At 56.1% G+C, this 24571-nt stretch overlaps 5 protein-coding genes across 8 annotated transcripts; 1 reads left to right on the top strand and 4 right to left on the bottom strand.

Moving 5' to 3' along the window:
- Positions 1 to 2489: 2489 nt before the first annotated feature.
- Positions 2490 to 4495, bottom strand: ECHS1 (enoyl-CoA hydratase, short chain 1). Its single transcript, XM_061458256.1, has 8 exons — positions 4387 to 4495; positions 3742 to 3939; positions 3536 to 3663; positions 3355 to 3454; positions 3144 to 3248; positions 2946 to 3065; positions 2799 to 2866; positions 2490 to 2712 (listed from the first exon to the last, which is right to left on the bottom strand). The coding sequence occupies exons 1-8, from the start codon at positions 4493 to 4495 to the stop codon at positions 2647 to 2649; spliced, it is 894 nt and encodes a 297-aa protein (XP_061314240.1). The 3' UTR covers positions 2490 to 2646.
- A 506-nt stretch (positions 4496 to 5001) lies between these two features.
- On the top strand, positions 5002 to 5676 carry SPRN (shadow of prion protein). The gene has a single exon (XM_061458268.1). The coding sequence runs from the start codon at positions 5111 to 5113 to the stop codon at positions 5504 to 5506; it is 396 nt and encodes a 131-aa protein (XP_061314252.1). The 5' UTR covers positions 5002 to 5110; the 3' UTR covers positions 5507 to 5676.
- Positions 5677 to 5815: 139 nt separating this feature from the next.
- On the bottom strand, positions 5816 to 8427 carry MTG1 (mitochondrial ribosome associated GTPase 1). 3 transcript variants are annotated; one of them, XM_061458238.1, is made up of 9 exons: positions 8096 to 8416; positions 7933 to 8013; positions 7610 to 7666; positions 7341 to 7431; positions 7191 to 7252; positions 6887 to 6983; positions 6613 to 6694; positions 6395 to 6507; positions 5816 to 6294 (listed from the first exon to the last, which is right to left on the bottom strand). In XM_061458238.1, the coding sequence occupies exons 1-9, from the start codon at positions 8324 to 8326 to the stop codon at positions 6197 to 6199; spliced, it is 912 nt and encodes a 303-aa protein (XP_061314222.1). In that variant the 5' UTR covers positions 8327 to 8416; the 3' UTR covers positions 5816 to 6196. The 3 variants fall into 3 exon arrangements, 2 of the variants coding, with proteins under 2 accessions (XP_061314222.1, XP_061314213.1); XM_061458229.1 differs by having other exon boundaries at positions 6887 to 7252; positions 8096 to 8421; XR_009744271.1 differs by lacking the exon at positions 5816 to 6294 and having other exon boundaries at positions 6441 to 6507; positions 6613 to 6771; positions 6887 to 7252; positions 8096 to 8427.
- Positions 8428 to 9416: 989 nt separating this feature from the next.
- PAOX (polyamine oxidase) lies at positions 9417 to 12450 on the bottom strand. 2 transcript variants are annotated; one of them, XM_061458207.1, is made up of 7 exons: positions 12302 to 12450; positions 11549 to 12041; positions 11269 to 11483; positions 10846 to 11101; positions 10547 to 10659; positions 10313 to 10470; positions 9417 to 9575 (listed from the first exon to the last, which is right to left on the bottom strand). In XM_061458207.1, exons 1-7 carry the CDS (start codon positions 12447 to 12449, stop codon positions 9432 to 9434), a joined length of 1527 nt encoding a protein of 508 aa, XP_061314191.1. In that variant the 5' UTR covers position 12450; the 3' UTR covers positions 9417 to 9431. The 2 variants fall into 2 exon arrangements, with proteins under 2 accessions (XP_061314191.1, XP_061314199.1); XM_061458215.1 differs by having other exon boundaries at positions 11269 to 11468.
- Positions 12451 to 12603: 153 nt separating this feature from the next.
- Positions 12604 to 21167, bottom strand: LOC133271799 (putative lysosomal acid lipase/cholesteryl ester hydrolase). Its single transcript, XM_061458198.1, has 9 exons — positions 20359 to 21167; positions 19259 to 19376; positions 18423 to 18621; positions 17413 to 17522; positions 16593 to 16738; positions 15881 to 16027; positions 14968 to 15039; positions 14466 to 14531; positions 12604 to 14340 (listed from the first exon to the last, which is right to left on the bottom strand). Exons 1-9 carry the CDS (start codon positions 20599 to 20601, stop codon positions 14107 to 14109), a joined length of 1335 nt encoding a protein of 444 aa, XP_061314182.1. The 5' UTR covers positions 20602 to 21167; the 3' UTR covers positions 12604 to 14106.
- Positions 21168 to 24571: the final 3404 nt, after the last annotated feature.

Here is a 24571-nt window from a genome sequence, read left to right as displayed (position 1 = left end):
GGGGCTGAGGGCACGGGTTTGTACTTCATTGATTTATTTCCTCTTGGTTGATCTCTCCCTGCTGAATTACGCCTTAGTGATCGAACCAAAGCTCAGAGGTCGGCTGTGGACGTGCCATATAGTGCTTGTCAGGGCACTCCCAGCTCCACACCAAAGATCTTTATGTTACTTAATGGCTTCTATTTCGGTTTGGACTTAGCAGTTTGGACCTGACAAACCCTCAGGTGGCTTTGGGTAAGAAAGGACCTTCCACCGCCTGGAATACTATCCCATATCATGCACCAGCCTTAGGGAAAATCAAATGGTACAATGTATTTGCAGAAAACTACACTGCGAGCAATGGGTGGTGGGACTTCCAAACATTGGGATACACGTTTAGCAAATGACCTGGTCAGTCAGCACTAGGGGATCTGCCAATCTGGATGCCTAAACCCCACGGCAGAAGGGTTGCTGTGCCTGGGTGCATGAGGGCACGTCATCCCAGTGCTCCCCTTGCCCCCAGTAGCACCAGCATCACGAACTGGCCCCACCCTGGGAGTGGCCACAGCAGCAAAACTGCGGTCAAAGAGCGACTGAGGGCCAGGGAGCACAGGAACAGCCATGGAGAGGTGAGTCCCTGTGGGATGGCTCAAGGCAGCAGGATACAGGCAGACACTGGGCACAGGTGGGTGCAGCAGGAGCTGTGGGTGCAGGATACAGGCAGACACTGGGCACAGGTGGGTGCAGCAGGAGCTGTGGCTGCAGGATACAGGCAAACACTGGGCACATGTGGGTACAGCAGGAGCTGTGGGTGCAGGAAGGCCCCAGCCAACACAGCTCCTGCCAACAGGGTTCCCCCATCTCTCTGCAGCATGAGGATCCTGTGGCTCTGCAGCACCACCGTTCTGCTGGGCGCTGCCCTTCTGCCTGCCCCTGGCAGCACCCAGGTGAGCCCCATCCATCCATCCATCCATCCATCCATCCATCCATCCATCCATCCATCCATCCTCTGCCTGCCCTCCCTCTGCCCTTGGCATTAGCAGGCAGAGGGAGTCCTCTGTGCTCTGTGCCACCCCCTGGCACCTTCTCCCCACAGGCTCTGGGCAACCCCGGGATGAAGGACCTGTCTACGGAGGAGGATGTGGCCAAGGAAATGTAAGAGGCGCCCACATCTGGCTTGGGAACAAAAACAAAGCAACACCTCAGCAGCCAAATGAGCCTGTTTGCTCCCCAAGATCCTAATTGCAGCCTCCTGGGGATGGGGGTTTCTCTCACCATGGTCCCTGCACCCTGATGTGATGGGATGCCCCGGGACATGGGGATGTTCAGTGAGCCTGACACACTGGGACCTTCCCTAGCTGAATTTGCTTCCCTCTTCCAGCATCCTGGGAGTTCGTGCTGTGGAGCCACCAGAGGAGGCTGAGGTCTCCAGAGACGTGGAACCAGGCTCAAAGGTTGTCTCCGGCAGCGCCTGGGCTCGCTGGGTTGCCCGCCAAGCCCAGGCAGGACCAGAGCAGGACCTTGACCATCTCCACCACTCCCAGGATGATGCTGCAAAGGATGATGCCTATGAGCGACCACTGATGCTGTCCCTGCAGGTGCAGAATGGCCCCGAGGAGGACCATGACCACCTTCACCACCGCTGAGCAGTGGAGACAGGCTCCAGATGCACAATGAGGGGTGGGAACATCCCTGGTCCTCATCCCTCCCCACCACCCTTGAGCCCTCCAATAAACCCAATTAAAGCACCTCCCATATGAAGCCAAGCTGAGAAAACTGGGATTGTTCAGCATGAAGAAGCTGTGTGGAGACCTCAGAGCAGCTTCCAGTATCTGAAGAGAGCTACAAGGATGCTGGAGAGGGACTCTTCATCAGGGACAGTAGTGATAGGACAAGGGGTGATGGGTTCAGACTGAAACAGGGGAAGATCAGGTTGGATATAAAGGCAGAAGTTCTTCCCTGTGAGGGTGCTGAGATGCTGGCACAGGGTGCCCCGAAAAGCTGTGGCTGCCCCATCCCTGGCAGTGTTCAAGGCCAGGTTGGATGGGGCTTGGAGCAACCTGCTCTAGTGGCAAGGGTTGGAACTGGATGAGCTTTAAGGTCCTTTCCAACCCAAACCAGTCTGGGATTCAATAATTTCCCCTCTATGTCCTGGTGTGCTCCTCATTGCTTCCAGAATCCTATTGCCAAGTGCAAGGCTCCAAAAGTTGGGAGACGTCATCATTGGGCTCACTAAGAGACCCCGAGGAGGGTGAGAACGATGCCTCAGGGTGGGTGACTCTGACCATCACCGTGGTCTCAGTGAACCCAGCTGAGGCCGAGGCTGGGCAAACTCAGCACTGCACCCAAGAAGGTGCCATGGGCTGTCCCCTGCCCAGGGCACACATGGACCTATTCTCCATACGGCTGCTCTTGCCCAGCAGTGGGGAGCAGTGTGATGATGGGGTCTCAGTGAACCCAAACATATCCCAGCTCAGCAGAGACCCCACAGCAAGAATCTTCCATCTTCCTGCAGCGCTGGGAAAACCCTTTAATAGTGATGGGAAATTGCTCCCAGCTGTCGGTTGTCTCACTTGAGGCACTTGTCACTTGCCACCGGGTCTCAGACCCCTCTGTGGGCCGATGCGTGGGGCTGATGTGCTGCAGGGGACCAGCACCCCCGCGGGCTCAGCTGTCGGTGAAGTTCGCTTTGCGCTTCTCCACAAAGGCTGACATCCCCTCCTTGCGGTCAGCCTGTGAGGAGCAGAGGGATGGGCTCAGGGGAGGGAGGCTGTGCCCACTCTGCTGTCCCCACCACACTGAGGACAACCCCTACTCACAGTGGCAAAGGTGGCATAAAAAAGCCGCTTCTCCGTCCTCATCCCCTCCACCAGCGTTGTCTCAAAGGCTGAAAGCAAAAGAGAAGTTAGGGAGACCCCATGGCCTGCAGCAGCCCCATGGCATTTCCACTGGCCCCCATCCCCTACCACTGTTGACTGACTCCTTTGCCATGGCAGCCACCAGCTTGGAGTTGCTGGCAATCTTCTCAGCACAGGCAACAGCCGCATCCACGAGTTTCTCCACAGGGAAGATTTTGCTGACCAGACCTAGGATGGACAGTGGGGAGCTGTTGGGACAGCTCCCTGCTGTCCCCCCCCAGTGCTGGGACTGGCACGTGGTCCTACCTGCTTCCTTTGCCTCTTGTGCAGAAATCCGGTCCCCAGTGAGCACCATCTCCATGGCCAGTGACTTCCCCACTGCCCTGGTCAACCTCTGTGTCCCTCCAGCACCTGGAGCCATTTGGGGAAGGGAAAAGCCCAGAGAAGTATACCTCGGTGTTCCTGCTGTCCCTGCTCCAGTGGGGATGGACCCCCTTAGCAGGACCCCTGTGCTCACCTGGGATGGTTCCCAGCAGGATTTCGGGTTGTCCAAACTGTGCTTTCTCCCCAGCATAGATGATGTCGCACATCATGGCCAGCTCGCACCCACCACCCAGCTGGGACAGGGGAGAAAGAGGGGGGGGTAAGAGGGGTAAAGGGCTGAGGATTCAGGCATAAGGAAGCTGGGGGGGACTCACAGCGTAGCCATTGACAGCAGCGATGATGGGCTTGCGGATGGTAGAGATTTTGTCCCAGCTGATAAGAAAGCTGCTGCTGTAACAGTCCTGGAAGGTTTTATTCTGCATCTCCTTGATGTCTGCACCAGCTGCAAAGGGAATTGAGGTGGGTTACCTCTTCCCACTCCCCCTCCAAAGCCTGGGGTGGGGAACGCATCCTGCCCTACCTGCGAAGGCTTTTTCGCTGCCAGTGATGACGATGGCCCCCACTTGCGGGTCGTTCTGCAGGGTCTGCAGCACATGCCCCAGCTCCTCCATCAGCCCGTCGCACAGGGCATTGAGCGCCTGCGGCCGGTTCAGCTGGATCAGGCCCACGCTCTGCCGTGCCCCCGTCTTCTGCACCGCCAGGTACTGGAACGCAGCTCCTGCCCGGCAGCACCGCCCCGTTAGGCAGCAGGCTGCCTACAACCGGGAGAGATCACGCCCCCTTCCCCCTCCACCTGCCCTCCGATCAGCCACGGCTCCGTGCTGCTTTAAGGTGACCTTGAGATCGGTGGGCACACGGCGGGGTCACCGGCAGCCCGCTGGGATGTCACCCCCTGGGATGGGTGAACGGGGCTCCTGGTGCACTCACTCCCGACCCGAGCAGGGTCACTCCGGTGACCACCTTCCGGTGCCTGCCCGATGCGCGGGGCTGGGATCCAGCACACGGTGCCGGGCACACGCACGGGACGGGGTCACGCGCGGTGCACAGACGCTGTCACGCGGCGCCACAGCCCCGTACATGGTGCAAGGACCCGGGGCCCGTGACCGGTGTTGAGGCCCCTCCCGGTGACCTCCGCTCCGGTTCCGCCCCCCCCATCCCCGCTCACCGGCGCTACAGCCCCGAGCCCCGAGTAAGGGGCGGGGCGGCGGAGGGAGGAACGCGCGACGACCCGCGGCGACGGCGGGACGGAGGAGCCCCAGAACGGAAGCGGCCATGGCGGAGAGCGGCGCAGCTCCCTCCGCCCCGCCCCTGCTCCCATTGGCTGGGGTGGCCCCGCCCCGCCCCGCCCCATCCTCATTGGCCGAGGCCCCTCGGCGCGTTTACCGGGAGGGGCTCTCCCGGTGCCGTGGGCAGAGGTAGCCGGGCTCCGAGCTGCTCGCCCAGCGCTGCGGGACGGCAGTGGTGTCCCGCGGGGTGGGTTTAGAGGCGCGGCTCCCCCGACACGTTCCACGCAAACACGGGGCCCCAGTGCATGGGGGAGGGGTGCAGGTACGGGAGCGAGCGGCTGCCCCGGGCACGGTGAGCCCTGCAGCGGAGGCAGCACACGCGGTGCCCGGTGGAGCGGGGTGCGCGTGTGTGTGCGTGCGTGCGCGTGCGTGCGCGTGCTTGCGCCCCGCGACCCTGAGCGGCGGCTCTGCTGCTGCGGGGAGATTCGTGTGCGTGTCTCCGTGTGCAAGCATGCGCGGGACAACGCGTCGTCCGCACCGGGAGGGGAAGGGGGGGGCTGCTGCGTGCCGGGCTCACGCGTGAGGCCGTGCGTGAGTCCCGCCCGGAGGCCGGGTCTCAGCGGCCGGCGCTCTCCCGTGCGCCCAGGCGAGCCGAGCTGCGGGATGTGGCGGAGCACGGCGGCGTGCTGGGCGCTGATGCTGCTGGCCGCAGCCTTCTGCGACACGGTGGCCGGTAAGGGCGGGCGCGGTGGTGCCCGGGGGGCCGCCCGTGGCGGAGCGCGGGGGGCCGCCCGCAGCCGGGTGAAGGCGGCTGTGCCCCGGTACGGCTCGTCCCTGCGCGTAGCCGGGGCGGCGGCGGCGGGAGCGGCGGCCGGGGTGGCAGCGGGGGCCGCCCTGCGCCGGGCACGGCTGGCTGGGGAGCTGGAGGTGGGTGAAGGCGCCGAGTACCGTGATGGCAACTGGTCTGCCAGCGCCTGGACCTCCACCGCAGCGGGACGGGCCCCGCCGGGCTGGGCAGTGTCCTGGCTCTGCCCCTTGGCTGCCGTCCTCCGCCGCTGATGGTTTCGGGAGGAACATGGCCCGTGTCTGGTGCAGCTACCGATGCCGAGAGGACCAGCCTCCCCACCCCGGGGCTGAGCCCACCCCTTGGGATACCAGCAGCTCCCAGGACTGCGCCCGGCCTCATCCGTTATCTACCGCCAGCAGGGCAGGACCCCATGGAAGCCCCGCCACACGTCCTTGCCCTCCAGCCCGTGCCAAACCCCATCGACTTGGGCAACCCCGTTAGTGCTGCTCCTCCCTCTTTAGACGTGGGTCTCGCAGTGTTTGAGGGATGAGGAGGCAGCAATAAAGCTGAGCGGAAAGAAGTTATAACTGGATCCAGGGTGAGGGGCTAAGGACAGGCACCTTGAGATGGCCCCAGCACCCTATCCATGCAGGTTTTATTTTGGAATTCAAATCCCAGAGACGGCCAAGACCACAGTGAGGAAATGGCTCCTCAGAGCTGTTGTCCTGGCAGGAAGCAGCACCAGGCCTCCTTTCCCCACAGCAACCACTGTCCAGCATGGGGACACCTGGGGGCAGCTCCTCATCCCCACCACAGGGATTCTGCTCCCCTGCAGCAGCCCAAGATCTGAAACTGGGGGCTGCCCTGGCAGAGCCACTTTAATCTCACACCAAAGCTCCATGCTGACGTGGCTCCAGCCCATGCACCTGCAGGCGGTGCCTCTCTCCCCCATGGGACAGGTCTCAGTCCAGTGTCACCCTGCCCAGGCGTCCAGCCCGGAAATCCCGCAGGAACTCATAGGCAGCAGCAGGGTAGTTGAGCATCATCATGTTGACATTCCCTGGAGATGGGGGGGATGCAGAAGGAGACATCAGTGGAGCCTGGAGCCACCCTGGGATCCCCTGCAACCCAGGAGGCAGAGATCCCCTCTAGGCACTCACCTGTGCCCGTCAATACCTTCACCTTCTGCGTCCTGCCCTGGGCAAGGGCCACGTGCCTCAGCACAACCCCAATGTCATCGCAGGCCTCAGCCAGTCCATAACGCTGTACATACCTGCCAAAGGAGGTGGGGTGCATTGCTTCTGCCCTTCAAGCTCCCTGAGGACTAAAGAGCAGCAGGTGCAGCCCAGGGCGCTCTCCAGCTTCCCCACTGGCTCACCTGAACTGCTGCTGCTTGTTCAGGGCATACAGGAGGTAGTCAGCCATGATGTCCTCCCCAACGAAGTGGTCATGGATGGCTCCTGGAAAACAGGATCAAGCCCCAGCTCCTGCAGCCCTAGCCAAACCCTGGCCACCCCTCCTGCCATCTACATGCCACCTGTGGGCATCCAGGTAGCACGTGCTGGCCCTACGAGCAGCGGTCTCAGCCCAGCCTCATGTGAGGGCACACAGACACATCTGGGGAGTCCCCCAAGCCACAGCAGCCAGCTCACCGCACAGTGCCAGCTTCATGCCTGTCTCCACATCGCCCAGCTTTGGTGCCAACACGCCAGGAGTATCCACCAGGTACATCACGGGCTTCTCGCAGACCTGGGATGGGGGAGAGAGGGCTGTTAAGACACACTGCTTGGTAACTGCAATGTCACAGACTTGAATGTGGCTAACAAGCAAGGTGTTGAATTGTTTTGTTAAGGTCTTGCTGGAAAGGGGACCTGAGAGACCTTTTGAGATCAGCTCTGCATGCCTTGAGCAAGAAAAGGCAAAGGCCAGCACCCACCCAGCTAGCAGGGACAGTACCTGGATTCTGGTCAGCACTGCCTTAGTGATACCAGGGTCACCACCGACAGGAGTGGCTTTCCCTTTGGGGAGAGACAGGAGTCAGACAAACATGTGACATCCTGTCCCATCAGAGACTCCTCCCCAAGGCCAGGCACCACAGAGAAATACCTTTTTTGAGGTGCAGCCTCCGCAGGGAGTTGATGAGAGAGGACTTGCCCACGTTGGGCACACCAATCACCAGGATGCTGTACTCGGTGCTCTGGAAGTGATGTGGATGTGGGCAGGGAGCAACCTGCCCTTGGCCACCCGCCCCAGGAGCAACAGGCAGCCACAAAAGCAGAACTACCCAGCCTTTGCTGGTGCTTTTGGCCTTGGCTCTTGAACTGGAGAAGCTGCCAACAGCCACCCTAACTCCCTGCACACACTGGCAGTCTCACCTCAGCCCTGTGGTAGCGAGGGCTGTTGTCCACCAAGTTGGCAACCATGGGAACAATCTGCAGAGAGACACAGAGAAGGGCTGTAACTGTGACTCTGCACCCACACTGGCCACTCACTCAGAGGACACCATGCCAGAAGGATGCACAAAATGGGGGCCAAGCAGAGGACAGGGCTCGTATGGACCGCTGTGAACCAGCCAGCATCACTTCCTCGCAGTGGGGCACTGAGGCCTCTCCATGGGGCTGGGAAAAACAGTGCATGGCCCTCAGCTTCTGGAAGCAAGACGCGGGGCTGGGCTTGGAGCTACTGGTTCATTTGTTACCTTCTTGACATTGACATCACGCTTGCAGTCAGCAAAGACAACATGTGAGCATTGCTGTTGCTTCAGGTGCTCCAATACTGTCTGGAGATGACAGGAAGAGGCATTGCTGGTACCTGCTAGCATGGACCCATGGACCCCCAGCCAGCCCTGCCACAGTGCTCACCGGCTGCCGGCTGGGATCAGCCAGGTCCATCTTGTTCAGCACCAGGATGTGCGGGCGGATGCCCAGCACCTCCTTCAGAATGGGGTTACGGCCCGACAGTGGGATGTGAGCACCGTTAAGGACAGTGACTGTACACTGGCATGGACGCAGGTACTGGGGTGAACAAGCTCTGTGTGAGGGGAAGCTGATGGGGCTGTTGCAGAGCTGGAGAGGGGTATGGCACAGAAGCATGTACTGGGGTGGACCAGTTCCTCAGGGCAGGAAACTAATGGGTCTGTTGTGCAGCTAGAGAAGGGTATTCCATGGAAGCAGGTACAGGGGTGGACTAGTTGTTGGTGGGGGTAAGCTGACGGGGCTCGAGTGGGGCTGTTGTGCTGCTGGAGAGGGGTATGGGGCTGGGAGAAGAGGCGAACTGGATGGACACGGGGCAGCTGGGGCACACGGGGCAGTGAAAACCCCACCGATGCAGGGGACAGCGTCCCGGAGAGCCATCTCCCGCTGCGCCGGGGGACACGGGGGGGGGGGGGGGGTGCGGGACAGGACGAGCCGTGCTGGAGGATATGCGAGCGTCGTGCACCTCGATGAGGCAGTCGGCGCGCCGCAGGGAGCTCCGCATCTGCCGCAGGCCTGCAGCACAGCACGGGGTGAGAGGCGGCGGCGGCGAAAGCGAAGGAGCGGCGGTGCCAGCCCGCCCCGCTCCCAACACCCCTCACCTTTGGCCATGTGCCCCGGGAACCAGGAGACCACATCGCGGCCGCCGAAATCGAAGCACTCCCGGAACCGCCGGGACCCAGACCCGATCCCAGACCCCGCCGCGGCCGCCCGGAGCAGCACCTCACACCCCCTCATGGCACTTCTGCGTCACATCCGGCGCGACGCGCGGGGAGGAGCCGCATCGCCCCGCCTGCGAGAGCGCGCGGCTGGGCGGGGCTTCCCCTCAGCTGCTAACGGCTGGCTCCCCGCGGCGCTATGGCGGAGAAGCGGCCTGCGGGCGGGCCGGTGCCGGGTACGGGCCCCGGCGGCACGGGCAGTACCGGGCCCCGCAGCGAGGGGGAGGTACCCCCGGCAGCGGGGCCCGGTCCCCAAGCTACCCCCCAGCCGCAGCCGCCTCCGCCAGCCCCTCAGCCCACCGCGGAGCCAGCCCCGCCGCAGTGTCCGCTGGACGACACCCGCTACCTGATCGCCAGCACCAACTGGTACTAAGGCTGCGGACCCTTGTCCCCGCCGGGCACGAGCCAAGGAGCCGCGTCCATGCCCTGCAGAAGGAGAAGCCTCTCTGCGTGTGTCTGCCCGGCCGGGTTCTCAATAAAGGAGGCTGAGCGGCAAAGCACAGGGTTTATTTCTGCACCTCAGGGCCGTGGGGTGTCTCAAGGAGCTGGTTGAGGCGCTCGGCCTCTCTCCAGCCAGACAGCAGCGCTCCGTGGGTGGTGGAGTAGAAGGTGCGGTGCGTGGCCTCACCAGCGAAGAGGAGCTGCAGGGGCTGCAAGGTGGGCAGTGAGTGCTGGGGGCTTGCTGCCCCGCCCCCCCCCCCCCCTCCCCCCCCCCGCAGCACAACGGGGTTATCCTAACCCAGCCTCAATTCCCTGTCCTCTGGCACCCTGCATGTGCATGCTCCATAGGGCACCTTCCCTTCCTTAGAGACCCACCCCATACTGTGAGCATCACAGAATCAACCAGGTTGGGAAAGACCTTTAAGATCGAGTCCAGCCCTTACCCCAGCACTGCCAAGGCCACCACTAACCCATGGCACTGAGGCCTTGTCTCCACGGTGTGTGAACACTGCAGGGATGGTGACTCCAGCACTGCCCTGGGCAGCCTGTTCCAGTGCCTGAGCACTCTCTGGGGAAGGAATTGCTCCTCATCTCCATCTAAACCTGCCCTGGTGCAGCTTGAGGCCATTTCCTTTTGTCCTGTCCCTTGTAACTTGGGAAGAGGCTGACCCCCACATGACTGCAACCTCCTGATGCCAGAAAGTGTTTGGAAGCAGCCAAGTGTCCCCAGATTTTATGGAAGTGGGGTTCCCTCCACACCCGTGGAGCTCGGTGGGAAAAGCCAAGGGGGGTTGGTTGGTGACATGAACACTGGTGACTCCCAACTGGAGTGTAAGTGAGGAATACCATGTCCCTGCGCTCCTCGTGGCCTAGGGTACCCTGGCCCCAAGCCAGGAGATCCTGCTTCTTCCATAGCCACTGCCATCCCCCAACCTAAAGCAGTTACCCTGGGGTCCTCGGGGTCCACGGGCAGGGGCTGAGCCAGGATGTCAATGTCATCTCCGGAGCTGCCAACGGCCACGTAGCTGTAGGATCCCCGGGTGTAGGGAGTGCTGTGCCACTGGGACCGGAGCACGCTCCTGGGAGTGGGCAGGAGTGGGTTCCCTGTGGGTGCAGAATCTCAGTGGGATTCAGAAATCCAGGGGGATGGGGTGACAAGGGCAGAGGAGGCAGTGGTTACCTGTAAGTGTGCGGAGCATGTGTGTCATGGTGCTGAGGACTTCTGCATCACTCAGTGTCTCCATGTACTCTGACTCCTTCCCTGCGATGAAGCCACAGAGGACGTGCCCATGCCTGGGGAGGAAAGATGGGGTTGAGATCTACCACCCTCCTGCTGCTCACCAGGAAACATGGGAGCACTGATGCATCACAGGCCACCAGTGACCCAGAGACGGTCTTGAAGCTCAAGACAGAACCAAGACACTCTCACATTGTCTAGGAGATGCCCTAACCCCTGTTGCTGGTTCTCCTATCACATACTGCTCTGGTGGTTGGAGGACCACAAATCCAATGAGCTTCTTGAACCAGTTGGCCTCCAGGTCGGTGCTGGGCTTCTCGAGGGGAGACTCATCCTCCCACACCACTTCAATGAGCTGCTGCTGGGGCTCCCAGAAAGGCTGCTCGAACTCCAGAAAGATCTTGTTGTTGGTGCCAAAACCCAGGCGGCGAATAGCCTCTGCTTTCCGTTCAGGCAGGGGAGGCTGGAAGAAGTCCTGGTGGCGTTCCTTGAGGAAACCTGTAGGCAGATGATTAGGCAGAAGAACCAGCACCTCTGCTGGGCTCTGAAGTGGGGTCAGAGCCCATTTCCATCCTCCCCTCTCCCACCAGGAGCCTGCCCATCATCAGCCATGCCAACTGGTTGGAGGGGACAGGCAGGGCAAGGAAAGGTGTTGATGTCCTCACCCAGTGGGACGGTGACAATGACGTGGTCGGCGAGGAAGGCGTCTCCATCTTCACACTCCACACGGACAGGGAAATCCCTAGTGTTATCCCCTTCCTCACAGAAGGACCCTTGCCACTGGATGGTCCTCACTGCCTTGTTGAGCAGCACCGTGCCCTCAGGGAGAGTTGAGAGCATGTGCTCGGCCAAGCTGCTGTAGCCACTGCAGGAGGAGGTGCTGATGGGAATAGGGTGCCCCCATAAAATGCTCTTCCATTTCCCTCTCCAGAGCCCTGTGCTTACCCCGGGAAAGTGCAGTCCAGGCCTGGCAGGGAAACGTACTCCCCAAAGGGCTCTAGGGCCACCAGGTCCATGCTGTGGGTGCCACTGATGCAACACTCCAGCTTGAGGCATGTGGCGAGGATGGCCAGCTGGAGCCGCCGGGCATCCTCCTTGCCCCCCCCCAAAGCGGGGACCCTGCGAGTGATCTCTGCCCGCACGTACTGTCCCACACTGGACGCTGGTGGCTCCTCAGCACCCCGAAAATCACGGGCAGAGGCCAGGAGGGTGTCAAAGAGGTCATGGGCTTCACTCACCGCCTGCGGGCTCAGCGCCCTCCCTGAGCTGCCGTAAGTGATGGAGGGCAGCGGGGGGTGACCCCCTGCCTCTGCCCGCTGGTTTTCCTCCCGGGCAGCCTCCGGGCCCAGCAGCCCATAGCGGGTGGCGAGGCAGAAGACAGGGTTCGCTGGCGAGGGGCCGTGGATCCAATGTGCCCCCATCTCTGCGAGCCCTGACGCTGCGGAGGAGGAGGGTATCACCCCAGGGCAGGACCCCCAGAACCAGCTGGAGTCAGCGGACCCTGCCCAACCCCCTGTTCCACTCGTCACTGTCTCCAGTGTGCTCCCACTGCACCCGCAAGACCAGACACCCCCAGCCCCGTGTCCCCCCACTCAGGAACCGGCCCCACAGCGGCGGTCGCGGTGCAGCTCCCCCATCCCCGGTGCTACCCCTGGGGCGGGTCCGGAGCTGGGGCCACCCCCCGGGGCTCCTCCGTACCGAAGGGGCGGGTGCAGACGCGGCCGCCGGCGCGGGACGCCGCCTCCAGCAGCCGCACGGAGCCGGTCCCGCGGAGCCGCTGCACCGCGCCCAACCCCGCCAGCCCCGCGCCGACCGCCACCACCCGCCGCACGCCACTGCCCTCCATGGCGCCCACAACGCCCCGCCCCGTCCCGTCCCTTCCTGCTTGGTCTCGCCTCCGCCAGGCCCCGCCTTTTCCCATCACATTTCGTGTGTGACCTCTGCAAGTGCGGGGTAGAGGGAAGCCCAGGGAGGTGGGTTGGGAACGGGCTGGAAGGGGCTCTTCATCAGGGACTGCAGCGATAGGACAAGGGGTGATGGGTTCAAACTGAAACAGGGGAAGTTCAGGTTGGGGATAAGGCAGAAGCTCTTCCCTGTGAGGGTGCTGAGGCGCTGGCACAGGGTGCCCAGAGAAGCTGCGGCTGCCCCATCCCTGGCAGTGCTCAAGGCCAGGTTGGACACAGGGGCTTGGAGCAACCTGCTCTAGTGGAAGGTGTCCCTGCCTATGGCAGGGGTTGGAACTGGATGAGCTTTAAGGTCCCTTCCAACCCAAACCACATTGTGATTCTGTGAAGGGCAGAGCTCAGAAGATTGTTGTGATCAGTGGTGAAGTCAGCAGCGTGCCCTTAAGCCAGGAGGGACAAGAGTATCTTGGGGGCCGTAGGCAGGAGTATTGCAACAGATAGAGGGACAGGATCCTCCCCCTCTGCTTACTCTGGTGAGGCCACATCTGGAGCACTGTCTCCAGGTCTGGGCTCCTCAGTACAAGACAGACAAGAGGCCACAAAGATGATCAGGGTTCTGGGGCATCACTTGTGAGGATAGATTATAAGAGCTGGGCCTGGTTAGTCTGGAGAAGAGCAGACTGAGAGGGGGTCACACTAATGCAGATCAGTATCTCAAAGGTGGGTGCCAGGGGGATGGTGCCAGGCTCTTGTCAGTGGTGCCCAGCGACAGGACGAGGAGCAGTGGCCATAAGCTGAAACACAACTTCCACCACAACACAAGGAAGAACTTCTTTCTGTTGATGGTGGCAGAGCACTGGAACAGGCTGCCCAGAGAGGTTGTGAATCTCCCTTTCTGGAGACATTCTAAACCCACCTGGACACATTCCTGTGTGACCTGCTCTGGGTGGCCCTGCCTTGCCAGGGGATTGGACTGGATGATCTTCAGAGTTCCCTCAATCCTGATGATTCTTTATTTAGGAGGTATTTTCCCCACCTCTGGTTTTCCAGCAAGTAGCGAGATGGGACCACATGGAAGGGGATATGCACCGCAGCAGGACACCAGCCTGGTGGCAGCTTCATAGGGGAGCCATGGCTATACACCCATTCATCCCCTCCATCCCTTTCTGTGCTGTGACTAGGGGCTGGACTCAGACACCCCCCACCTCCCCATGCCAGACCCAACAATCCCAGCTCTTTCCCATCTCCTTGTGGGTTGGATGCTCTAATCTCCAACCCACTGGGGTCACAGCAGGGTCCCCACATCCCCCTTGCACAGCCAGGATGTGCCTCCAGCATCACCTTTCCAGCAGGGCTGCTTGACTGGTGGCTCCTGCCTGCCCTGATGCCTCAGTTGGCCCCAGTGCTGCCCGCCTGCGCAGCATCACTGGTTCATGAGGAGCTCCCAAGCGAGGAGGACAAACCCTGATGACCAAGGGCTGTGTGGGAAGCACCATCACCACAACTGTGTCAGGCCAGCAGTAAGGAGGGGACAGCATGGAATGTCCCAGTTGAGGGAGAGGGGCCAGGCCACTGGCATCTCCCTGGGGACCCACCACTCTACTGAGACCCCTCCATCAGTTCCAGGATGCTGTTGTAGAGGCGTTCAGGGGCATCCAAGCCCCAGATGAAGTCCCAGTGGTTCCAGTCGGGGATGTGGCCGTAGGTGACAAGGTGGGTGATGCGGGGCAGTAGCAGGCTGACGTCTCTCCAGTCAGCTGCCCAGTCCTCTCCTCCTGACCACACTGCGGTGGGCACGGGCATCTCCTCCACATGGTACAAGGGAGGTGTCTCCTGGAGGGACATGGGGGGCTTTGAGGAACTGCTGCTGCTATGGTCAACCCCTGCAAGCCAACATGTCCCCACACCACAGAGCCCTGGCACCTCCAGCCACCAGCACTGCTCGTGCAGCCTCCTACCTGGTGGTACACGGCTTGGTTTTCACTGCCATAGTCAAAGGCTTTGAATTCTCCTGATTTCATCACCTGCAAGGAGAAGGTAGATCTGCAGTGGGAGGCCAGGGAACACCTTTGTGTGAGTACTGCATCTCCCAGCATCCTAAAGGGATCACCTCATGAGAGAAGGTTGTGATGCACGGAGGTGGCATCCCTCCCAGGCTGGACTTTCTATCATTTTTAGCAGGGTGATGATTTGAACTCCACCACAACTCCTGTCACTAGCTATGGGTTAGCAAACTAAGGCATTTCATGTGGCACTTTGGCTGCTGCAGTGTGATGAAGGTACCTCTGCAGACCTGCTCATCACCAGCTCATGTGCAGGGTGCTGCTGGAGGACTTCACACTGGCAAGTTTTCCTTCAACAACCTGATCATCATTTTTACTTTCTTGCACACTCTGGGCTCAGTGTATAGAGACATCAGTCCCAGGTATTGTAAGGGTTGCTTCTATGCTAGGAACCTACCTGGGCCCAGTGTATCATGGTTTTGACAGATGTCCTATCTGGATAGTGAGATGTGTACACATCCAGCCGTGTCTGCAAGGAAACACATTCAAACTATCATAGACTAGAGCACAAGTCTGGTGAGGAGCGGCTGAGGGACTAAAAGTCTGAGAAGAGAAGGCTCAGGGGGGAACTTTTCACTCCCTACAACTGCCTGACAGGAGGATGGAGCCAGGAAGGGCTGGGCTCTGCTCCCAAGGAACAAGGGATGGGACAAGAGGAAACGGCCTCAAGCTGCACCAGGGCAGGTTTAGATGGAGCTGAGGAACAATTCCTTCCCCACAGGGTGCTCAGGCATTGGAACAGGCTGCCCAGGGCAGTGCTGGAGTCACCGTCCCTGCAAGTGTTCACACACCGTGGAGACAAAGCCTCAGTGCCATGGGTTAGTGGTGGCCTTGGCAGTGCTGGGGAGTGGTTGGACTGGATGAGCTTAAAGGTCTTTTCCAGCCTAGCTGATTCTGTGATTCTATGATTGCTTTCCAATAGATAGGAGCAAGGGTGGCAGTTGCCAGATGATGCATTTCCCAAAACAGCCACTGCTGAGCCAAGCTGCCTAGAGATTTGGGCCAGGAATATAATCTTCATTAAAACCCCATTGCTCTCAGACAGCTCCAGGAGAATGGTGAAGGATGAGGTACCCTCTAGCTCCTGGAGATACCTCTTCTGGGCTCCGGGACTGTGCTCAAGACCTTATTGACTACTTGTGGTCACCCAGATGCTCCTTCAGCAGGGTGGGCAGGAGTAGGAGCTGCACCCAGTGGTGCTGGTGGGATGTACAGCTGCTCTCAGTGGCAGTGGGTGCTGCTGGGTGCTCCCAAGCAGTGCAGCCCAGGGCTCCGGCTCTCTCATCCCCACGCGGAGTGCTTGCACTCACCGTGTTGAAGTTCTTCTCATTGTAGCCACCCAGCAGGAAGAGGAGGTTGGCACAAGGCTTGTGCAGCAGCGGGTTCCTGCAGAGGTGGGGGAGAAACCTCCACATCTTCCTAATCCGCAGCGAGGCATCCGTTCTGCCGAGCAGGAGCTGTAGGAGCAATGAGCAAGGTCGGTGTCTGGCGCTTCCCTTCCTTGCGCCTAGTCCTCAAATTATGTGTCGTCCCCCCAACGATGTGCCACCAGCCACTGTCCCCTCAGCTGGGTGGGGAGGGGATGTGTGGCACTCACATGGGTCAGCCCCGTTTCTCCTTTGCCCCCACCCCCCTGTGGTGTGCACAGCTCAGTACAGAGGCAATGCTGACTGAATGGCACCAGGGAAATCAGTACTCGGGACCCTCTTCTTCCCCCCCAGGTGCTGGTTCATTTGTCGTTAACGTCAGCACAGTAAAGCTGCTCTTTCCTAGGTGGTCTGTTCATGAATTCAACAAGAGCCCCCACAGAAATACCAGCTTCAATACCCTGAGATCCTGCAGAGATGTGCATGCAATAAAGTGAGCATGCAGGGTGCCTGCACCTGATGAATTGTGTCTGTGCCTGTAAATCAGCAGGAATTCACTGTCTCCCACTGTGTCAGGTAGCCCCAGGGGCTGTAACTGGGCATGATCCCTTTTCTAGCATTGGCGTGTTTGGGAGAGCATACAGCAATCCCCTACCTGGAACGTCTTGAATTGCCTGTCTAGAAGGAAGGACAGTTTCATGATGGGACTTCTGGCATGTTTGATTGTCACTACTGGAGCGAGGGCAAAAAACAGTTTGATTTTCTGAGCCAGCTCTGGCATGGATGAAAAGGCAATGAATGCTGAGGAAACAGAAAAACAACCTAAGAATGGTTTCATCTTTCTTCAGGTGCTTAATCTGAGGGTTTGCTTGCCCAGACCTGTTTAGCTGGCATTATACCCAATTAGAAACCTGGGATCTCTTCCCACCTTTCTGCTTAGCATTAGTGCTAGAGATATCCAGAAGGAGACAAAGCCTTTATCCCTATAGTTAGAAGTGGCTGATGAGGCACTTCAATGATTGCTACTGATGGGAAGTCCTGCCCCATTCACCAGGTGAAGGGAACAGTGCTGTCACCTTTTATCAACCCCTGCTAAAGGGTGTCATCATCACAGGTTATCTCATACCTCTGATGGCCCAGGTGAAAAGAAGCACAATGCATTTCATTGGAAAGTAGAAGCTGTGACATCCATGCAAAACACCTTTGGTTTTGATGCAGGATGCTGCAATTTGGTTTTTGAGGTTGAATTATAGTCGCAGCAAGGAACTTATTGAGACCACCGGGAGCTTTCTGACTGCCTTAGGAGCAAGCTGGTCCTCCTAGATGTCTGATATGAAAAGCGTGGCTTGTGTGCCTCACTGCAAGAGACCTTCTGTCTGCCTGCTTGTCAGCCCTCAAAGATTGGACCTCTCTGCTTCCTGCTTACAAACACCAAAATGAGTGTTTTCAAGTTGGTGCAGGCAGTTCTAACACACCGATCGTGCAGCCCTGGGAGTAGCCAATGTAATAGATCTGCTGCTGTCCAGTCTTCTGCAGGATGAAGTTGATCATGGCTGGGAGATCGTACATTGCCATCTCATGAAAGCTGCAACACAGGAGCAGTTCACTGGTTATAAGGTGAACTTATAAGCAAAGTTTCCTGTGAATTTTGGCTGTCTTGCGTTGCTTCTATACTGAAGGGCTTAATATCCATGGCTGATTTACCAGGAGAAAATTCCTATGAGGCAGGAGAGCCCTGTGCTGGGTGAAACTGCCCAGGGACTGAATGTATCCCTCCTGCAATGGCCTCATCCTTCCCTGAAAGGGCTTAGTCCTCCCATAGCCATGGTTAGCAGCGAAGAAGCTGTGCAGGGACTGGCCAGCTGTGCATGTAGGTCTGCAGCCCTAGAGTGCCTCATGTCAGGGTTACAGCACCACCTCTGCTCCTAGAGATGCTCTTTCTCTGCAGTGAATGGAGCACTGGTTACTGCCCATGTGCTTTTTAGTGTGACGAGGTGAAGCCCAGACCTACTTTATCAGGCTTTTCTTACTGGAAGCATGTTTATGAGCTTGGAAAATCCAGGACTGCTCTGAAGATCAGTTCTGGAGAGGCAGTAGCAGTCTAAAAAGCCATTCTTGGAAATAAGGTTTCTGTGGGCAACATCTAGGAGAAGGGTAGGTGGCAATGACACTTCTGGACCCTTTGCTGGGGGGTTTGGCAAGGGAAGTCCCTGCAGAGGCCCTGGAATAGGGCTGATGTCTCTACAGGACGGATGTCCTCATGCATGCAGCAGGGCCAGGCAGCTGCAGGGAGCTGCTGGCACCGTGTCAGCAGGCAGGTCTGCACAGGTACCTCCAAATCCCTGGCACATCACTGGGAATGCTGGGGGAGGCCGTACTTGAGACAAGGTGCTCCGACTTGCCTGCCCGGAGGCACCCACCTCTGCCTAGATGTTAGTGACAGGCAGAGGAACCGGCTGTGCTGTTGTGATCCACTCCAGCCCACCTGAAATCCCAGAATTCAGCCTGGTCAGCGGAAAGGTGCTGGTGTCGCTGGGACCAGCTCGTCCCTCGGCTGTTTCCCAGCCAGACATCATAGCCAGAGTCTGCGAGTATGAAGCCAAGGCTGTTGTTAGATAGGTTTTCCACCCAGTGGCTGCCTTCTCCGAGTAAGCCGTGCTGGAGAAACACAACTGGCTTGGGCTCTGGACATGAAAGAAACAGCACATTGCACTGAACCAGAATTACCCTGCTTATTCACCCCAAATTCAGGCCAATAACGCCTCTTTCTCACACTGCCAGAGAACATACAGTGTGCATTTGAATGACACCTCCTGGTGAAGCAATCCTTGCCATAGTTACCTTGTGGTGGTTGCCCTTGTTGTCTTAGGCTGGAGAGCTGCAGATGTCCCTCCTAAACCCTTCAGACCCCACAAGCTCATCCCCACAAGGTTAGTACAGTGGATACTGAGAACAGCCATGTGAAAGCTCAAATGTACAGGCTCATTTCTGAGATTGTTCAAACCCCAGAGGCATAGATTTATGGGGGGGGGGGGGGAGGAAATTAAATGCAGATATATCTCTTCAGATATGTCTGCACCCTCTGGACCTTTGTGAGACTCAGGTCTCTGCTGGATGTGACAGGCAGTTGTTGTGGTGCAACACACTCTCCTGTGCTGGCTGCTAGGAGTGTGACTGTAAATCTGAGAAGTGCTGCGCATTTGGTGGTTTTGCTGTCACGATAAATACTCCCCTGGCTGCTCAGGCTCATCCCATCACCTGCTTGTTATATTCAGTCTGTTTGGGTTTTTTTGCCGCCTTCCTTGTGAAATAGAGACATACCTCTGTTCCTAGGATTTGCTCTTCCATAAGGAATCCTGTTAAGGCTGACGTAGTAGCCATCATAAGTCAGGACTTCATACTCCTCACTGAGATACCCTCTGTGGCAGATGATTTGGCTCTGGGGAAAGAAAAACACAGGTAGGAAGCTGAACCTCCCCTGGCGCAGCTCGAAGCTGTTCCCTCTTGTCCCATCCCTTGTTCCTTGGGAGCAGAGACCAGGCTCCTCCTGGCTCCATCCTCCTTTCAGGTGGTAGAGAGTGATAGGTCCCCCTGAGGCTTCTCTTCTCCATATGGTGCTCCATGAGATGCTAAAGGGAAGAGGAGATGCTCAACTGTGGGCTTTGAGCAGGAGAGGGGTGAGTGGCAGCAGGGCTCCCCAGCAGCATGCAGCAAGAAATGCATTTGAGATGTTTCCAAACCCGAAGATTGAAACAAAAAGGGTTTGCTGACAGCTGACATGTCATGTCACACTGAGCTGATGCGTGGGGCAGATAAGATAGCAGGCATATCGAACCTGCTGAGCGGGGCTGACTGGAAGGGCAATAGGACAAACCCTGTAGGATTTGTCTCATGGTTCCTGAGGCTTTGCCTGAGCTTTATTTATGCTGAAAACTTGGCAGACTGGGAAGTTTCAGTCGGTGAAGTCCAGCTGTGGTCCTGCCTACACATCGCCATGTGCTTGCTTTGTCACACAGTTGGCAGAAGGGATTAATTTCAGCAATTTAATTGCCCATGTCACAGGTCCATTTAAAACCACCTCTAGAGAGTTGCAGAACCCACCTGGACATGGCCCTGAGCTGCTTGCTGCAGCTGAAAGAGAGAAGCCTTTCACAACTTCAGACCCTCCAGGAAGGTGTCTGATCAAATTCAGGCTGGGTTTACCCCTTCTCTAACTGACCTGCTGGTAATTGCACTTCATACTGCTGGGAGGAACAGGGCTCCTTCAGGAAGCAGGGCTTGCTAATGATGGTATGGAGGCAACGTCAGACTGCACCGCTCCAGAAAACCAGCACACATGATGAACCAAACCTCCTCCACATGCATCCCCTCCATCTCTCTCTCCCCCAGATAAACATCCCCGGGCTGTTCTCCTGACTTACAACATTCATGAAAGTCTCGGGATTTACGACCTTTTTCTGCTCGACGGCATCTTCTGAGTTCACGGATGCTTGTGTCAAAACCAGGATTGCAATCAACAGCCACATCTTGTGCCTGTGTAAAGTATTACTATTACTATTGTTGTTGCCATTGCTATTGCTGTTGCTGTGGCTATTTAACATTGTATGAATGTCTGCTTCCACTTGTTTATGAGGGGTTAGGTTCCTTATATATCTGAAGACCATATATCATGGTCTGGGCTGGAAGCAGAATGGATTCCCAATTCCAACTACCATTACAGTCCATGCAAGGCTCTTCATACTCCTCCGTACAGACTAGATCTGGTACTAGGCAAGACCCGTTTTTATATTTTTAGTGGTAAAAAGTAGAGAAACAGCTTTATAATGCAAGAACTGAAGTGATAGAAAATGCCCTCGGGTCAATTGTCACGGAGGGGGAATTAATTGAAAATGAATGAATGAATGAATGAATTAATTAATTAATTAATTCAAAGTAAAAGTTCCTTCTATAGGAAGGAACACATTTAGGTTGGCTGGGCTATGATTATGTCTATACTTTTGCTGTTTCTCTATTGCTTAGCTTTTGCACCCAGAAGCCACTGTGAACAGATGGATACTATAAACTGAAACTGGTAGAGCCTCATAGGAACGCTATTTATAAAGTAAGTGTAGCTTGAAAAAATCCACCCCAGAAACCATTTTGATCACCTTAGAGACTTTTTTTTACCAAGCAGAGATCTGTTTTTAATACACATACTTCATATTAGATATAATTTTTAATCCTTTGACAGGCTCTTAAAAGTTCGAGTTTAACTCCAACCCAGTAGCATGAGTTGCAAATCATCTCACCAGTCATCTGGTTGCTCTCTACCTCCCTTCTTCCTCCTCCTCATGGGTCTCTCACACGGTGAGACATATCATATTGAAATATTCCCAGTAACACTCTCTGTGGTATTGCCAAGAGGCAAGTTACCAAGAACAAGAGCAATCAATGCTTTTCCACCCTCAGGATAGCTCCAATGAAAGCCTGAATTACGTGAAGGAAAATACATTACCCAGCAGAGCCCACCGTCGTCACTGCTCAGGCTGGTGGTGTGAATGGTGGTGGCTCTATCACCACCACTGTTAAAGCCAGAACATTGTGTCAGATCCCTGACACCATGCTGGACCATGTCATGTGTCCTCCAATTAAGTGATGTGTGTGCTGGTCATACCTTTGATAACTTCCTGCTTGTCCACGTGGTTGTGACTTTCCTGCTTGCAAATGATTACGTTTCCAAAAGCAGTGGAGTGGTGCAGCAAGCATTTTCAGCTATGGAATTGCACCTTGAGCTCTTGGTAGCTACAGTAAAAAAATGTCAAGAAGTTTTCTTTCTAATGGATCATTTCCTAACTCCAAGGAGCTCTTTGGAAATGCCTCTTCTATGATGAGAGCTCCTGGAGAAATGAAAGGACTTGGACTGTATCAGCTTCACAAGGCCTCAGGGGTATGTCAGCCTCTCCATAGACACGTCATGGCTTAAACCCAGCTGGCAACTAAGTACCATGCAGTACAAGCCCTGTTGTGATCCTCCTGTCATTCCAGAAATACAAATGGGTTCTGCCCCTCAGTGGCTCAATGGCATTAGGATATCAGCATTATTCTCAGACTAAAGCCAAAATACAGCACCATACCAGCTGCTGGGGAGAGGATTAACTCTCCCAGCTGAAACAAGGACAGCACAGCAAGGACAGGTTCCTGCTGTTCCTTCACTGGCTTCCTGCATGGGAGACATTTGGTGCACCACTCTTCAGGAGTGACAGTGGCTCATGCAATGTCCCATAGCCCTTATGCCCAAGTGGTAGTGTGTTTGCAACTGACAACTTGCAAAACCTCTGCAACATTTTCTGGACAAGTACCACACGTAGGTTCTTGCTGATGGACACCAGAGCCTGTGCAATGATTCCATTTGGGTGAAGTGGTAGGTATTTCACAGAGCAAAGGTGCCCATTCTCCACCTCCAGCCCATGACCTTACAACCTACGCCTTTCTGTAGCTGCTTGGTAGCCATCTAAAAGACTAAGCCCTCGGTTGGCCATCAGGTGCTTTGGTTGAGTATACGTTTCCTGGTTATGGATTACGCTGACTTCTGATATTCATACCAGCCATAGTCTATGAGCAGTATGCGAGCTGTGGAACACAGCCCAGCTCAAGCACGTGTTACTCCATCCACCAGACTGTAATTTTCTGTCAGTGCCACAACTGGTGACGCAAAGAGAGACTGTGTGTGGGTGCTATCTTCCTGACAGCAGCTGTGGCCTGAGCCTTCACTGTTTCCTTACCTTACTTCTGTCCTTGTGCCTACTTTAGGCTATTGCAAATGTCCTCCCACTCCCACGAGTGCAAAAATCCCTCTACATAAGATGGACTTTACAGGTTGTGTAGAGAGCAATTCCACCGTGCGTCCCAGGAGGAGTTAGAAAACACCCTGTGGATGGAGAAACCCTTACCCCGCTTGTGTACTCCTACTCTAGCATCAAGACAGGCCTCACCTTTTACTTGTATGGTCAGCTACTTAATCCATTGTCAAGTCTTCTGTCTTCTACTTCCATGGAGTATTAGTTATCTAATGGAGGTACTAGGTACTAGTACTAGATAGGAGGCAGCAGAGATTTCTCCATGATCCTCAGGCCATGGGGTGAGGCTGTCGGCACAGAGTATCAGTGCTGGGGCTTGTGTGTGATTTCACACCAGGACCTATCATAACTGTGGTAGGAAGGAAAGAAGTTGGAGCAAAGAGCAGTTAGCTTTTTACTGGGAAACTCTTGTGGAGCTTAGTCAAAGGAAGAAATGAAGACCTTTGAGTTATTTGAAGTTAGGAGACCCAAGTTGGATGTTTTGACACACAGTATAGGTGGAAAGAGAAATACCATCATAACACTGCTGTGACTGTGCACTTAACAGAATTGCAAATAGTCACTAGTATAACCTACAGGCCAGGATGCCATAATACATGGTAAGATGCACAACATTAGATAGACTAATATGGGCATCTTAAATTGAACCATACTCATGGGATGGTTTTACGGCATTGTGGTGGGAACCAATGTAAGAAAACTCAAAGACTGTTTAGAAACAGCAAGGTATTTTATTTAGCTTTCTAACCAAGTAGACCGTACCAATCAGCACTTTCACACACAAACTTTCAGAGGGGCCAAGATGTGTGCACCAAGTGGCCTGTCCAGGGTCACCTGGGTGTGATATGGAAGGCAAGGATTGCCAGCTACTGAGTTCTCCATAAGCCTTCTGCGTTCTGCTTGCAGCCCGAAGTCCAAGTCTTTCTTGGCCTTTAAGGTACTGTAGGAGTCAGAAGTCACTACGACGTGACATATTGCTTCTGCATCTCATTTACGTCATGCTTCATAAATATAAGGCAATGTTGCTGCTGGTTGTCTCACTTTTTTGTTATCATTTTGTAACACATCCTGCTGTTGGGATAACAACAAGAGAAACAATCCATGAAAGGTCAGCTACAGGGAGCCTATAGCATACAGGGGCAGCTGTATCCCCACTGCTGCCCTGTTAACAGATGCAGGCCTTCTGCTGATGAGTCACCTTCTCTGTGGCACATCACAGTGCAAGCAACACCTTCCTCAGTTTGATTGGTGTTAATCATGTGCTTGTCTATCAATGCATACCATTCCTCTAACTCCTGCTCTGGTGTTTCTCCCAGTGTTCTCATGCATGTTCAAGCCTCCTGACTGTATGCCTACAATGCTGGTTCTTACCTTCTATCCATTGCCTCTTGCCAAGCACAAGGGTAAGCCAGTCACAAGCAGGGAGATGCTTAACTAGCTGTCATCAGAACTGGGATCCTGAAGGGGGGGCGAGACTATCATTCTGATTTTAGCAATAAGGAACATCAAATCTTACGTAATTCCTGTCAGATAAGCAGGTTTCCCTTGCAGTAACCTTGGAGAACCTTGCTCAAGTTAAAGAACCTAATGAGAAACAGTCCTAATCTGGTTGTACCTTTACTAGTTTAAAGCCCCCAGGTGGGCTGGGGTATCTCCAGCATCTCTGATTACACATGTAGTAGGGATTTTACTCTTGGTAGACTTGGGTAGTGAAGCTTGATGAAACAGTGTATTCTTTTTACAACACCTTGCTAGAATTGTTTATGCAATGTTTATTCACAGTAATGAAACTGAATTA

Source organism: Pezoporus flaviventris, unplaced genomic scaffold, assembly GCF_033815535.1.
Source record: "Pezoporus flaviventris isolate CSIRO_AGI_PZ_B2104156 unplaced genomic scaffold, CSIRO_AGI_Pfla_v1 ptg000001l, whole genome shotgun sequence".
Lineage (NCBI taxonomy): Eukaryota > Metazoa > Chordata > Aves > Psittaciformes > Psittacidae > Pezoporus > Pezoporus flaviventris.
Note: the sequence above shows the minus strand (reverse complement) of the source record. Positions and strands in the feature narration are given on the sequence as shown.